The following is a 17,195-nucleotide window of genomic DNA, read 5'->3' on the forward strand; positions in this document are numbered from 1 at the left end:
ACCATTTTAAGGTTAAAATTATTAGCCCCTGTATGCTATATTTTGTTTCGATTAGTCTACAGAACAAACTATCGTTATACAACAACTTGCTTAATTACCCTAACCTGCCTAGTTAACCTAGTTAAGCTTTTTAAATGTCACTTTAAGCTGAATACTAGTGTCTTGAAAAATATCTAGTAAAATATAATTTTCATGTTATCATGGAAAAGATAAAATAAATCAGTTATTAGGTATTAGTTATTAAAACTTATGTTTAGAAATCTGTAAAAAAAATCTCATCTCTGTTAAACAGAAGTTGGGGAAAAAATAAACAAGGGGGCTATTAATCCAGGGGGCTAATAATTCAGATTTCAACTGTATATCGTTTCAGCATCAAAATCGCAATGTGCACATTCGCAATAGCCACATCGCAGGATATGCAGTGTTGAGTCTGAATTGTATTTTGAAAATTTATATCTTGTTTCTAGCCCAAAAATCCAAATTTTAAACAGAAAAAAAATTATTTTACCTAACCTATTGTCAGATTAATTTAAGTTTAATTTAATTTTGACTTAATATTTCTGAAAGTAAAAAAAAAATATGTTATTTGATTTTAAGAAGTTTTAGTGATTTAAACTAGAAATGAGACAACTCCTAAGTAAGCAAAGAATTTTTTTGCATGGTGATTATTCAATTTCTGAACCTAAATACTATTAGACTCTCCAGAAAAAAAAACAAACAAACAAAAAAAAACATTAAATTGAGCTATTCAACTATTGAACAATGGTGAAACTTTTCTTATCGCAAAATCGCTGAAAAATAAAATATCACAGCACCAGATTTTCCCAATACAGGGTTTCAGACTTTTTCTTTTCCGCTAGAGCACCGTAGCCTCTTAATGAATACTTTTTGAAGCATGTGCAATGAAATTCATGTTTCCTCACCGTTTTACAACAATATAACGGTTTAATAAAATTGACTTAGTGCACAGAAATTAGGATGTGTCATTTTTAATTAAAGTCCACTTTATTATAGTCAAACTTTGACTCTGGAAATGGCATGTTTTGAATCGTGATGCCTGGTCAACTATAATTCTGATTCAGCTATAGGCCTGTTGCAGTAATCGGTATATTAAAGGGCACCTATAATGAAAATCATCTTTTTCAAGCTGTTAGGACAGAACTGTGTGTAGGTTTAGTGTCTCCACAGTCATATTGGAGTGATAGAAACCCAATAATTAAATTTTCTTTTTTTTTTTTTTTTTTTTTACATTTCCTGACATTAAAAAAGGATCCAAATCCCTGCAATTCTGAGGCCTATTGCGACCTGACTTGGGAGTGCAGTTTTCCCACTCAACAAATTAATTGACAGCCATGTATTAAATGTCTTCGTAGTAATGCATATAATCAAATTAACAAGACAGGGTGTGTGAAAAGCAACAGGGATTAAAAGATCTGTTCAGCTCTCTGTGATCATCAAATTTAATCAAGAATGAGTTTTAAAAGTTTAAAACAGAGCATGTTTGTAATGAATTACAGCGATTTTTACTTTATCACCACAGCCGCATGTCAGTACAATTATAAAAGATGCTTCAATCCCGCTTTGTGGACATTAAATCAGGATTATTTTGTACATTAACATAACGAATGTCCATACAGCAGTGGATATTAACATGTATCCTGTCACATTTGCAGTTGTACATGGGAATGGTGGGTGGGGAGAACTAGCAACAAAAACAGCTACACAGTGTTCAGAGCAGAAAATGTTCAAAAAGGTTTAATAAATAATCTGATGGGTATTTAGAGCTGAAACTTTACAGGCGCGTTCTGGAAATACAAAATACTTATCTTAAATTTTGAAAAATGTGTAAAATAGGTGCCCTTTAACTTATCAAACACTAACTCACTTTCCCTCTGCTTATTCCCTGTTTTATCAGGGGTCGCCACAGCAGAATGATCAGACAATTTTTGGTAATACAATATATATCGTCCATGATGTTTACATAAAAATGAATGTCAGCAACATTTAAGCTGATTGTGCAGCCTCTGTCATCTCATCCAATCTCTGTTGGAGGTGTCAGTGAGCTCAGTAAACTCTTTTAGAGGTTTCACATTTTCTAGAAAGCTAATGACTATTTGCAAGATTTTACAAGTGCTTTTACATTCTTCATACATCACTGGGGTTAAAGTTTATATTAGGGCACTTAAGTTTTTAACATCAAATGACACAATCCAAGTAACCTTAAGAATAAAAAGTTGTTGTGCCTTATACCTATTTGCAATAGTATGCTGTTGAATTAACATTAAGTAATAAATAGCATAACATGGTCTTAAAAGCACATTAAAATCAATTATTGCAATACTTTCAGTGACAATATAATGCACAACAAAAAATATTTATTGTGGCAAGCCTAGACTCAGCATTTCACATCTTGTAATGCAGATGCACACACTGTGATGTCAATGCTGAAACAATATATTGTGCAGCCCTACTCCAGACTAACATTTGAGAGGAGTGTCACCAAGTTTCAATATGTAAAAATTGTAACCTGCTCATCTGCTTTTAGGTTTGTAGCTCATATATATAGTTTGTTTATTATAATTTATTTATTTGTTCACTCTCAAAGTGCCAGTAGCCGTTGACTTGCGTTTGATGATTCACCAAAAACCGTTGTTTCAGCTAAAAATGTCTTTGTTCTACTAAAAAAAATAGGTGTGTAACGGATCGCAACCCACAGTTCGGAACGCATGTCACTCATGGATTAATAACTTTTGTTTGAACATGTAGGTTAATCCAACATTTATAACAATTGCAGAGAGATCACCTCCTGCTTCATTCAAATCATGTGTATGAAAACATTTTGGCTGTAAAATATAATGATGACGGAAAAATTTGTGGTGGGCCCTAAATGCTTTGTTAGGTTATTAATTAAAGGCGTTTCTGTCACTATTTGTTTAGCCTGCATTAATGCATTCAGTGTAAAGCTGCACAATTGAACACTAAAAGATCGTGTGTCTGTTCAAACCCGCGCCACATGAATAATAAATGACAATTATTTGCATCTGTTTTTTAATCCTTCGATGCGCTGCATTCAAATCTGCGTTTGACCTAGAGAAATTCAGTTTTTAAACATTTTCAATTAGTTGCAAACAATTAAATAACACAGAAGTACTGGGAGAACCGTTTACAGTTCATATATAAACACTGATGTTGATGGTAAAGATTAAAATCACTGTTTAATGGAACTTAACACTGGTGAAAGTTGCAGCAATTACATTGTGTAACCAACAGGTGGCATTAAACAACCATCAAAATGATGTCACTGAATAAGTTTTCAAAAATGATCCAACCATAATGAAACATGAAGTTTTATGTGTGAATTGTTGAATCATTAATTGAAAACAAATATGAAATGTTGTACAAGATGTTAGATTTCTATATTTAACTTTATCAGTAGGGGTGTCAAAATTAGTTGTTTCTTCTGTGCACCGCGATGCAGACGCGGCCAATTTTTATCGGTTCAGTAATAATCATAACCGGTTATTATGTACTGACGTCATTTATCTCGTATGCGCTCTGTCGCGAGGGAGGCGAGCGTGGGTATTTACAACACTACAGGTGCCAACTACTTAAATTTCACTGTGTGTGTGTTTTCTGGAAAGTCTTTCACTGGCACATACAGCAGAAGCCCCTATTTCTCTGTGATTGAGGGAATAAAAGTACTCCATTTCTCTCTCTCACTGTGGCCCATTTCACCTGCTGGCGTGACTCTTCCTCCCCTCTTTTTTCGTCTCGGCTGTATGCATTTCGAAATAAAGTGCTGCAGTGGTCGGTAACTCTGGTGTAATTTTAACAGGAGTGGGCGGTCTCACAATATCGCTCGAGCAAGCAAGCAAGCGCGCGTAGCGTGTGTGGGTGTGTGGGTGTGTGTGTGCGTGTGTGTGCTTGTGTGTGCGTGCGTGCGTGCGTGTGCGAGCGTGCGTGTGTGTGCGTGTGTGTGCGTGCGCGTGTGTGTGTGTGTGAGTGAGTGTGTGAGTGTGTGTGAGTGTGTGTGTGTGTGAGTGAGTGAGTGAGAGTGAGTGCGTGTGCTTGTTTGGTGCTGTTTGTGTATGTGTGTGAATGAGAGACAGTGTGGTGGTGTGTGTGTATACAGACAGCTTGTTATAGCCACTCCCCAAAATACAACACTGTGTATGGAAAGCTTCGTCGATGCATCGAAATATCGAATTGAACCGAATCGATGGCACGATAATCGTAACCGAACCGTGAGACCGGTGTAGGTTCACACCTCTAGTTATCAGCAACAGTAGCAAAGATAGTTCTTTGAATTGAATATTTTCCTTTTTTCGGCTCATTCATTCTTGAATTTTATTAAAATTACAGGCTCTAAGTTCTGTTTGTTAAAACCAACGGTTTATGCAGTAATATTTTTGTTTAAATGGACAGCAAATGACATTTGTCATTTTTTGCTGATCCGAAAAATGGTCCGATCCGTCACTCAAAAACCGCAGTGTGATCTGAACCATGAGATTTTGTGATCCGTTACACCACTACTAGAAAAGAAAGCTGTCTAATTAAAGAGTTCACCAAAAATGAAAATGTGCTATTAAGAAAGTAAACCTGTTACCCAGAAGTCCTACAACTTCTATATAAAATATCTGATAATACATTCCATTTAATATAATTTAATGTTACTTGCTGTATTAAAATCAGACAAGTAGCATAACATTTTATTATTTTTCTTGCAGACACAGCCAGGGCAATATGCCTTCTGGAGGACTACTGCTCCAAACTGAAGAAACCAGAGGAACAACAGCTCAAAACTGCCATCTTAAGAGTCATGGACATTTTCAAAAGCAGTCTTTTCCAAGCGCTCATAGGTAAGAGAAGGCGTTCGTTTTGCGCACATTTTCTATCCATTTTTTAATATATACACATTTACGATGGTTGAGTGTTTGTTGTTCTTGGAATTTCCGTTTCAAGTCTTAAGGTCAAGGTTTTCGTTTCTGTTATTTGTTCCATTAAGATTGCATGTGCTTTGTCTGCTGATGTGACATTTGCTCATAGTTCATTCTTAAGCAGTGGGCACATTCTGCCGCTTTAGGGCTTTTTTTTTTCTGAAATAAAGTTATTTTTAACCTTGCTGATGTGGCAGGAGATGCTTCCCTGTGCCTCTGGTATTTTAAACGTGTTCCTCATAAGCTCAAATCTCCACAAGCTTTTGTCTTCTGCATATAGGAGAGCGAGATTGCTTTTAAATGTTGATTGGTTTAACTCCTTTATTCATACTCAAGGTCAATTAGAGCTTAAGGACAAACGCTCCTATTTCCTTTCGGCGTGCTTTAGGGAGTTACAGAGATCAGTGTTTGGTTTTGACATCCATGAATTCCTTTTTAAATGTTTGGACACTTCGTTAGTTTAATATATTGAGTGTACAATTGATGATTCTGGAATATAAGGTCTTCTCATAATTTCTGTAATGAGATGAGCTACTGTGCTGTCACAGTCTGTTAGCATTTCATCACCGGGATGTCGGCCTTTATTCTGGTCTAAAGCAAATGTTCATTCAATCAATTAGCAAAGAATCTCAGAAATGTGCAGTGCGAAGGTGTCCACTGGTAAAATTATTTTTCTATAATGTTTTGACCTTGTAGCTTTGTGTCTTCTACTTTATTTTTAAGGAATGCAACACACATGATGCATCTTCATATTTCTGTGAAATGTATTGCTTTGTTGTTGACTTCAATTAATATTTAGTTGGTTTTCTAGAAAGTGCCGAGAGTCATTCTTTGCTAATGTCAAAATCATTTTTTCATAGAAGCACATTGATGCAAAACATCAGTGCACTAAGGACTCTTTCAGAATTTCTCAATCTCTTATGTTTTAGCCATATTTTTCATGATTTTTGAATGAGGCTTCAAATGTGCTTGCTTTCTTTTAATTCTTCAAAAAAAGCCTTTAATGAGTTGAACGAGAATTAGTCAGACACTAAAACTGCATGATTTAAAAAATCTTGTTTAGATTCATCTAAATAGTGTGTATAATCAGAGATGGTGGGGAGTTGGATGGTGGAGGGGTGTCGCGGACCAAAGTGAAAAGGGTTGGGGAGTCACGGAAAAAAGTAAAAGTGAACAGCGGATGGTGGAGGAGGGCGGTTGAGGAGGGGGATCAGTAAAATGAGGTGCCAGATCAGATTTCAGAGGTTCCGGATCCGGCGTGTTCCGGCACAAATTACGTCCTGGTTATCCCAAGCAAATCTTAGGAATTGTTGTTTTATTCATTCATTTTATTTTCAGCTTAGTCCCTTTATTAATCTGGAATTGCCACAACGGAATGTACTGCCAACTTATCCAGCATATGTTTTACGCAGCGAATGCCCTTCCAGCCACAACCCATCACTGGGAAACATACATACACACTACGGCCAATTTAGCTTACCCAATTCACCTCTTTTCATCTTTGCTTTCATTAGTTTCTTTAATTTAGTATAGTTTTGGATAATTTTGTATATTTTATTCAAACTCACTCCACTACAAAACCGTCCCAATCAATGTAAAACTATGAATTCTTGCCAAATAGAGAGAAGTCATCTTGTGAAATTATATTCGTATTGCAGAAAAGCAAAATATCGCAATGTCAGATTTTTTTTTTTTTCCCAATATTGTTCAGCCCTAGTGTATAACTATGAGCGGTGCTATTAATATTTTTTTAGGGTAATTGGGCACCAATATTTGTGAAATACACCCTCTATTTGTCATCTGTAATATCTCTAAATATTTTTCTCAATCTCTTTTATTTTTCTTCTTCTGACCTTTACATCAACCCATTGATTATCTCCTGTTGAAGGCAGACTGCTTTCTAATAATTGGAAAAGGTGACGTGATCCTAACAGGCCTGAATAATCTTTGCTGCCCTCTTGAATCATTCACAGATGAGTGCCCAGTGTACTATGTTTAACACATTTCACTTTTTAAATGTACTATAAGCTTGCATGTACTAAAACAAATGTAAACCGTTTTGCTTATATCTGTCCAACTTTTCCCCTTTCTGTTGATTTTCAATAAAATGCTGTTGAGGTCACTTCTTGAAATAGCGGTAATCATCTTAGAAGGCATTAGTGTGAATGTAATCTGGACTGTGTGCCATCATGCCAGAGAAGTGCAACCTGTTAACCGCTTAACCTACTCGTCCATTCACCAGGAAACACACACACAGACACACACACCCTTCTGTTTGTATTTTACAACTATATTGTTTGGGGTGGAAACAGATTTCTCAATATTTTTTGGCTTTTTTTGATAATGATAGTTGTTTTTGGGCTTGTACCTTGGGGTGATCAAGACCTGTTGTAAATGCATAAATATGACAATAAAACTGTAACAATATTAGAATAAACAGTAGGTGTTACAGCAGGTTCATGTCTTTTATGAGAGATTTATTGAAATATTACAATGATTTGTTAAAAATGGCTGAATAATTTAGAAACCGAGCAAGTGACTTTTTATGAATGGATCATTCAATGGTTGACATAATTTGTTTAAAAAGGAGACTCATTCAGGTATGAAACACCACAGGGATATTTGTTTCCTTCCATAACTTGATGTATAGGGCTATTCCCCTGCATTTTAAATAGGACTTATCACACAATGATTGCTTTTTGACTGTCAAGACGCAGCCATATCACCCTGCAGCCGTAGACCGGTTGCTCACTGAATCTAAGCAGGGCCAGGACGGAAGTCCACATGGGAAAACTAGGTTGCTGTCGGAAGTGGTGTTAGTGAGGCCAGCAGGGGGCACTCAACCTGTGGTCTGTGTGAGTCCTAATGCCTCAGTAAAAGTGAAGGGGACACTATACTGTCAGTGAGCGCTGTCTTTCGGATTAGATGTTAAACCGAGGTCATGACTCTCTGTGGTCATTAAAAATCCCATGGCACTTCTCGTAAAAAAGTAGGGGTGTAACCCCGAGGTGCTGGCCAAGTTCACTCTATCGGCCCTTACGCATCATGGCCTCCCAATCATCCCCATCCTCCGAATTGGCTCTATCACTGTCTCTCCCCTTCACCTATAGCTGGTGTGTGGTGAGTGCACTAGCACCGTTGTCCTGTGGCTGCCATCGCATCATCCAAGTGGATGTGCACACTGGTGGTGGTGTGGAGAGACCCCCCTCATGATTGTGAAACGCTTTGGGTGTATGGCCCTACACAATAAATACGCTATATAAATACACATTACATTACAAGACATGCTGTTTGTTGTTCTTAATGTGCTAAAACAATAAGCTAGGGTATGCTTTAGCATCCCAAATATGTAAACATATTTTATGCTTGATGTTTTGAATCTATTGCAATGAGGTGGGATACGGGTAGAGTTTGGGGGGTATGGGTAGGTTTAAAGGTGGGTTAAGGTATAAGGGATGGTCTGGTCAACAGTGTAATTACATAAATGAATTACAGATGTGGTTACATGAAGGTATCTAATCGATCATAAGTACAATGTTAAAACACATTTGCACAATAAGTGCATTGCAAATGATTAATTTCAGTGTTAGTTAAGGCCATCTACTGTAATGTAAAGTGGGACCGAAAACGGTAAAAAAGAAATATGTAAGGACTCAGAATGTGTAAAGCTTTGACATCAATTGTTCTTGAAATGTTTTATACAACATAGGGATGCAACGACAAATCGTTGTAGTGCGCGACGCGGGGATGTTTGATTATTAAAAAAAACGTTATTTGAGTGTGGAGCAGAGTGAACACACTTGTACACATGTATTTTGGGTAACCGATAAATTTACGCGTTGAATCCTGTGTGTTCCGCTTTTATGAATGAGGCATAGGTGCGGTGGTTTAGTCTCGTTTCCAGTCCAAATTTCTAAAAAATCTTAAATCAAGACTAGACAAGAAAAATGGCATGAGAATGAAGTGATGCTTAAAGCTTCTGTTTGAGATTATATCTCATTAAGATTATTTTTCTTACCCCATTGGCAAATATTTTTGTTTGTGCATACATACAATCACTTAATTTTGAAAACAAAACATAATTTCTTATGCTGTTTAAGGTGTCGTGTATGTGTCTTGATTTAATAGTTTTTTATATTTGGATAGAAAACAGGACAAGACTAAGTTTTTTTTTATAATAATAATAATATTATTATTATTATTATTATTATTATTATTATTATTATTATTATTATTATTATTATTATTATTATTATAACAGCTTAGGGAAGTTCAAGGAGCAACATGTTTGCACTTTCCAAAGATTGTAGTTCTGTATAAAAGGTTGCAAATGAATGCTTTTTTTATTTTTAAATCTGATTCATCAATCAATCAGAAAAATTATAGACAGATTAATTGATTATTAAAATAATCGTTAGTTGCAGCCCTATATACAACTCTGCAGAGAAAACGTCCATTACTGGTACTTTAGTTGTTTTAAGTTTTGATAAAGCCTTGCTTATTTCTTTTGTAGGTACTGTGTTATTTGAAATAGTGTTTTATTTTGTATTGATCTAATTGATGATAAATCCAACATGTGTAAAAAAAAAAAAACTTGCATGCTTGCAAGGTCCGTACAATCTTTTAAGGTTGTTCCTTATAGTGTTTTTGAAAAGCCTGTTGTATTTCTTCCAATTTATGACATATCTTTTTAGTTTTGGGATTGTTGATTTTGATTTGTTTTGTGTATGATTTTTCTTTTCGAAATAAATAAATTCTTTAAACAAAATGCATTTCAACATGATCGCAATGGAGCGGCATAAAGCACAAGCTTATTATTTTCCCACCCCATTATCTCACACATCTTTCGTCTATTACTTCAACTTATTTCTTCTTTTACTTCTCTCTTCATTTTACCTCAGACATTTGAGCTTTACATGAGACATATTTTATAATTTTGGCATGTTTGATTTTTATAACACAGACCCCAAAAAATATAGTATTACAAACTGCCATTAATTGACATTTCATTATACCTTTCTCATTTTGTTTTTTAATTTTAAATATTCCCCTTTGCCTGCTGTTTCCCTATTCTCCATACCAGAAGCTATTTTACTTTTAGACCATTTTCATAAATTCTCTGATTTAAAAGTTTGTTTTAATTTTACTTGCTCATTGTATAATGTGTAAGGCTTTGAGGAAAAAAATGCTTATACAGGTTTACTTTTGGATGTTTCATGAAAAAGATCTACTACTACTACTACTACTACTACTAGGTATGTCCTGATCAGGTTTTTTTTTTGTTTTTTTTTTTTTTTGCTCATCTATACTATAATGAATGAAGAAGAGTGATGAAACTGATCCAGGATGTTTCTTATTTTTTAATTAATTGACCTTATTTTAACATTCAACAACTCTGTTAACAAACAGAGCACTTCTGTGAGGTAGCTTAAAAAAATCACATAAATTCTTCACTTTTGGACTTTAGTGCAACAGTAAATATATATATATATATACACACACCACAGACATACTTGCACTTTCCGCTTCAAGCTGCCTCTGTGTTCTACTTTGTTGGCATTTAACCAATTGCGTCTCTGCAACAAAGATGACATGCTACACGCGTTGCTGTGTGAAGTCCAGAAAGAGGTTTAACTCTGTGCCACCGCATTACTATAGATGTGTTAAAAAATAATGAGAAAATTATATATTCGAGTCCTGATCAGGAGGTAATGTCCGATTTCGATCAAGTCTGAAACCGTTTGATCGGGCCCGATTTCCAATCACGTGATCGGATCTGGACATCCCTACTACTACTAATTTCAATTTGTTGATATAGAAGTCCCTCATATTTGGCCTACAGTGCATATAAATATAGTAGTTATAGTCGCTGTTATAGTTTTGGCAAGTCACAGTGATTCACATTTGAAAGTGAAGATGCTGTAATTCATTGGCTGTGCCATTAATGACAGAAATGCGCTTGTAATCTCCCATTCAACAAAAAAATAAATAAATAAATAAATAAGGTCATATAATGCTGGGTTTAGGCCACTGCAATATTCAAACGTTTGACTTTTCAAAAGCTTTTCGTTTTTCAGACTCTGTCCTGTTTGATGAGATTCCCTGGCTAAACGTTCTCCATCACAGCTGTTCATTGGAATCCTTTAGATACTGAGCCACTGCGGCCTAATCGGGAACACAACCACAGTCTGCCAATTTGTTCCATAGAGGTTTTTAATGGGAGCTATTTGTCACTGTCATCTGAACAAGGTTGGACGCTGCCCTCTTAATAGGAGAGCCATGACGGCGCACTCCTGTTTCACAGAGAGACCGTCCCACGAGAAGCTTTTTTTTGCTCCTGCTGCTAAACTGTAATCAGATCTGTTACTCTTGTAGGAGGGGAGTTCCTGATATCAGGGGACGGATGGCGAATAGCGATCTCTATTTGGTCTGAACTTTAAAGCTATAACAATGTGACTGCTTTGCTAAAGTTTCAGAGTTCCAGAGCGCTCATCAAAACTTTAGTCTGGCTTTATTGCAGGCAGCAGTTTACATTTTAAATTCTTGATTAGATCATTAATTGTTCAAGACAACATTGGGCTGAGATGCAACTATTTCAATATCTGGAACCTGAGGGTTAAAAATAAAATCTAAATATGGAGAAAATCACTTTTAAAATTGTCCAAATTAAGCTCTAAGCAATGCATGTTAATAATCAGAAGTTAAGTTTTGATATATTTACAGTAGGAAAGTTTACTAAATGTTTTCATTGAACAAATTCTTTACTTAATGAGCAATTTCAGCATTATGGATGTGACATTTGCAGAAAAAACTCAACATAAATTCACATAGAAAATATATGTTAACATTATATTGAAACGTCTGTTTATATTTTCCAAAACTACCAACTTATGGGATCAGAAAAATATCAGTCTGTAAATGTTTTTTAGATTTAAAATCAACATGTGTTATAGATGTGACCAAAAAAGCCTGTGAGTTTACAGTAAACAGCATACTCTAGAAATTCTGTGTATTAAACTGCACAACCCAAAAGAAATCATGCTAATCAAAATTTTTTTTTTTTTTGTTTATTTTACATTTTTTCCTTGATGGATGTGGTGCTGTTTCGTTATGGATGCGACAGATGTGAAATGGCCACTTGTGTGACTTCAAATATAATAGTTTGAAATCGGTGACAGAGGCATGTTTACAGTACTGTAAAATGCAAGCATACACAAAACTTAGAAACTGTTTCTCTATTTTGGTAATCACCTAATTTTTTGATGGCAAGGTTGATATTTGCATGAAATTGCTCGTATGCTAATGATTTTTGCTGTAAAAGAAAATCTTGACTCGTAAAATTATAGTTGGCTATTCTTACAAATAGCAATGCAAGTTTAGAATGGTTTTGTGGTCCAGGGCTACATAATGTCATTTTGAATGAAAATGTGTGTTTTTTTTTTTTTTGTTTTGTTTTTTTAGGTTTTGTGAGAAATTACTATTGTTTCAAAGCCAATTTAGCAGGGCTGGGCAATTTGGCCTAAAATCTAAATCTCGATTAATTAAACAATTTAACACTGAAGAGCAAATCCATCAGTGCACAACTTCACAAGCTGTCCTTCAAGCCACTAGTTTTTGCCTGATTGTCAACAACAATATATGTTATGCTGATGCATTATTTTAAACATTTTTAAGCTTATAAAAGTGTACAGATGTTATTTGAAATGTTATTTGGGAAATGATGTTTAACAGAGCAAGGAAATTTTCACAGTATGTCTGATCATAGTTTTTCTTCTGGAGAAATCTTATTTTTTTTTATTTCAGCTAAAGTAAAAGCAGTTTCATTTTGAATAATAATTAAAATTATTAGCCCCTTTAAGCTATATATTAAAATAAATAAATAATAAATAAAGTTTATTTATGACTTTTGTTGTTGTAAATTTAATGTGGACACTAAAATGTGACATCCCATCTTGAAATCTGACATGACTTTAAAGGGATGGTTCAACCATAAATGAAAGTTTACTCTCCCTCAAGTGGTTCCAAACCTGGATTAGTTATTTTTTTCTGTTGAACAAAAAAGAAAATATTTAGAAAAATGCTGAAAACATGCAACCATTGACTTCCAAGTAAGAGAAACAAATGAAATATGGAAGTCTCTTGTTGCAGGATTCCAGCATTTTTCAAATAATCTTCTTTTATGTTTAACAAAAAAAAACAACAACTCATAAATGGTAGAAACAAATAAGTCTAAGTAACTATATCTGTTATGCTGACAACATTATTTCACATTTGTTTTAGCTTATAAGTGTAAGATTTATTTGGAATGTCAGACACTTGCATATACAGTAATTAATTTTATTTATTTATTTTTTTGGTAAATTTAGCATGGACACTAAAATGAGTAGTGCCATCTTTTGACAAATTTTTTTTTGTACTCTTTAAAAGACAGATTAAAAGTGTTTTTTTTTTTTTTTTCTTCCTCTAGAATAATGAACTCTTCCATAGCCTGTTCTCTACTGTTAATCCTTCTGCTTGTCATAGCAGGACGCTAGACCTCTCTCTCGCTCTCTCACACACACACAAACACATAGTCTTTTTTTATTTTCCTGATCAAGCGGACTTGAGTTGATGTGCCTCGAATAGTGTGGAAAGTAATGCCTCAGATTGGTGGATTCTGGGTGAGGATGTTTATCAGGGAGCATTGACTGATCGCAGGTCAGTGTTGAGTCTATTACCGTCTGTCAGTGGTTGTCAGGTAGTGTAAATGCATGACCTAGATCTGCGATCATTGACTAAGTGCATTTTGTGACTACCTGCAGAAAACGCTATGCTCGTGTGTAATTGGATGGCTTTAGTGATTATGTAAATGACGTTACATGGTTTTCTGACAGGATATATGAGCTCTAGTGATGGAAGCATAAGATCATAGTATTATGGGTGTTGCTCTAAGGTCACTGCTTCTCACCTGACACCTCTGTCTTCACCTGTTGCTACTACTGTCTGTGTTTAGTTAAATGTTGGTGCAGTTTAGGGCTGCACAATCTATCGTTTTAGCATCGATATCGCAATGTGTGTTAATGCAATAGTCACATCGCAGGACGTGCAATGTGGAGCCAGGATTATAGTTTACCAGGTACACATGACAGTTTAGAACACATGAGAATTTTGGAGTCATTTCCATTTAACCATAATAAAGTGAAAGTTTATCGATTGCCTGTGTTTTAAGGCCTGTGTAAACATTTTAAGCAAGTTTAAAGCATTTGGGCGCAAGGAACTATTACGTTTGTAGTTTTACCAAAGATTTATTGTACAAAATGAAGGGTTTAAAGCTTTATTGTACACTTGATTATTTTATTTCTGTATCATTTGTGTATTTGCGCGGTTTATCTCTGCTTGTAATTTGATTTATTTCCATGCACTTACCTACAAAATTAACCCAATCAATCTGAAATTATTAAGTTATCGTAATATAAAATTTAAATATCGCGGTGTATGTTTTTTCCAATATCATGCAGCCCTAGTGCAGTTCTATTTGAAAAGCCTTTTGCTGTATATGTTGGTGAACTTTGATAAGCATATTCTCAAAAACGGGTAACATCTGTTAATATTGCAGACCGACATTCTTGGCTCTTTTATAAGGCTGGGCGATTTGGCCTAAATCAAAACCTTCATTAATTGAACATTTTAACTCGATTACTATTAATGTACCACTCTTTTATCTATTTATTTATTTTTGCCTTCTCCATGCCGCCCACACTCGTCAACGATACTAAGCCTACCAATCACAGAGCTTGCACTATACGTTGCACTATAAGTTGTTACTGAATTTCATTCAGTATAATTTGTATCTTTATTTTAATGTATTTTTGTTGGTGAGTTATCTACAAAATAAACAATGAATAAATACATTTTAGGTGGCGTGGGGTGCAAATAATACTTTTTGGCCTTAAGGGAGTTATGAAATTACATTCAAGTAGGCCTAATATAACATAGTATTTCTGAAAATTTTCTTTGTAATTTGAGTTATGAATTACAGTATCTCAATACTATTTGGGATCGTGATACTTTAGCTGGTATAATATTGTAAGATTAATTAATTGTATCGCGACAACCTTAGTACTGACCCTAATGTTAATCTAAACACATTTGCTACAAGTTCATATTTGCCAAATTCATAATCACCATGTCTGTCAATGTTTAAAAAGGTCAATAAATAAAGTGTTAGTATATGAAGCATGTACTTTTATTCCTTTTTAAACTGTTCCTTGTTTAAATTTCAGAATTGCTTTGACTTTAAAGGGATAGTTCACCCAAAACTAAAATTTACTCCATTTCCTCCTTCAAGTGGTTCCAAGTTGTTAAACACGAAGATATTTTAAAGAAAATCTGAAAACCTGTAACCATTGACTTCCATAGTTTTTCTTTATATGGATGTCAATTGTTGCAGGTTTCCAGCATTTTTCAAAACATCATCTTCTTTAACAGAAGACAGAAACTCAAAGTTTAGAGACAAGTAAAGGGTGCACTGTAAAAAAAAAAATTATGATCAATTAGTCATGACAACACATGTTTTTAATTCATTAACTTCTTAACTAAGTAAATCATGTTCTTAATTTTATATGAACTTAATTTTATAAGTTACGGAAGCTGTTTTAAGTCAGTTTAACAAAATATACAGCACGTTCAATTGACTCGAGGTTAATTTGATTCGGCTTAAATTTTAAGGCTTTTTTATTTAACAGTAAGTATATGATTTCATTTTTGGGTGAACTATCCCTTTAAGTGTTGGCATGGTAAAATGGTACACTTGCATGTTTATTTGATAGTATAATTTGAGTTTATTATAAGCCAGTGTTTAGAGAAATGTAATGCCATGTGCATTTGGTTGAGTATCAGGCTCGGCCCCACCTTGGAAACAGATGGCTGAAAATTATTAGATGCCCTCAAGGACAGTGGAGCTTCTAGGAAGATATTAATGCTGTTCTAAAGATGCACATGCAATGTGAATATTTTCCTTACCAAGCCTTTAGCTTCAAAGCAAAACCACACAGAAACTGCTGAGCCCACCTCTGTTTCTCTGCGTGCTTACGACAGTGGGGCGCCAGTTGTTTTCTTTTAAAGAGAATCATGTTGCCATCTTGTGGAGTTTAGTGGGAATCAGCCTGTTTCATCTAGATGCCACTCCACAGGAAACATTTATCAGGTGCACTTAACTCATCCTGAGGTAAAGGCTATCTGGTATTTGAGATATAATAATAATAATAATAATAATAATAATAATAATAATAATAATAATAATAATAATAATAATAATGATAATAATAATAATAACAGTATTATTTATTTTTATTATTATTATTTTTTTTTTAGAGTTTCCAGTATGGAACAAAATTAAAGCCAAAAGTCTTGAAGTAAAAAGCTTGTTGAATAGGACAAACTGAAAAAAATAATATGAATTAACAAGTGCTTGTATTTTAATGACATAAATTGCCAGGGTTTGTATTTTTAGGTCCTGAAATTTAACATAGCGGTTTATTTAAGTTGTGAATATTTCAACTAAAAATATTTCAAACACGTTTTCATACTTATTAATTCAATAAATCATATTCAATTTACAGGTTTTACTTAAAAATATTCAGTTTTGTAGTTCAAATTCGGCTCTTAAAGTTCGACATTATAAATCATAATAATAATAATAATAATAATAATAATAATAATAAACAGCTATGTTAAATTTCAGGACCTAAAAATACAAACCCTGGCAATTTAAGTCATTAAAATACTAGTACTTGTTAATTCAATGTATTATTTTTTTCAGTTTGTCCTATTCAACAAGCTTTTTATTTGAATACTTTTGGCATTTATTTTTGTTCCATATTCCAGACAAGAACATGCATGCTACTGCCATCACTTATCAGTTTATTTGTTATTATATACGCTAATAAATCTATAATATAATTATTAGCTAATAATGTTAGTATGAATACAATTTTGGGGATATTATTATTATTATTATTATTATTATTATTATTATTTTATTTTATTTTTTTCTTTTTCAATATTGAATATACTATACATTGTTTTTGCCAAGGTCATTGATGATTTTATATATTTATTTAGAAAAATTTGTATTTTAAAACGACAGAAAAAGAACAGAATGTTCATACAACTTCAACTGACCTTAGTATCTCTCAAAAACATGGCTAAAATTATTATACAGTGTTTCTTATGTAACATCAATTAACTGGTGGTCTGGTACATTATTTTTATATTTTA

At 34.0% G+C, this 17,195-nt stretch overlaps 1 protein-coding gene across 9 annotated transcripts in view; it reads left to right on the forward strand.

Moving 5' to 3' along the window:
• The window catches only part of dlg2 (discs, large homolog 2 (Drosophila)), a 420,832-nt gene that overhangs the window by 5,206 nt on the left and 398,431 nt on the right, over positions 1–17,195 (forward strand). For all 9 annotated transcript variants that reach the window (XM_056466770.1, XM_056466773.1, XM_056466772.1 and 6 more), the window contains exon 2: positions 4,728–4,859. In XM_056466770.1, coding sequence (XP_056322745.1) covers positions 4,728–4,859 — 132 coding nt within the window. The remainder of the gene's footprint in view (positions 1–4,727; positions 4,860–17,195) is intronic.

Source organism: Danio aesculapii, chromosome 10 (assembly GCF_903798145.1).
Source record: "Danio aesculapii chromosome 10, fDanAes4.1, whole genome shotgun sequence".
In the NCBI taxonomy this organism is placed as follows: Eukaryota; Metazoa; Chordata; class Actinopteri; order Cypriniformes; family Danionidae; genus Danio; species Danio aesculapii.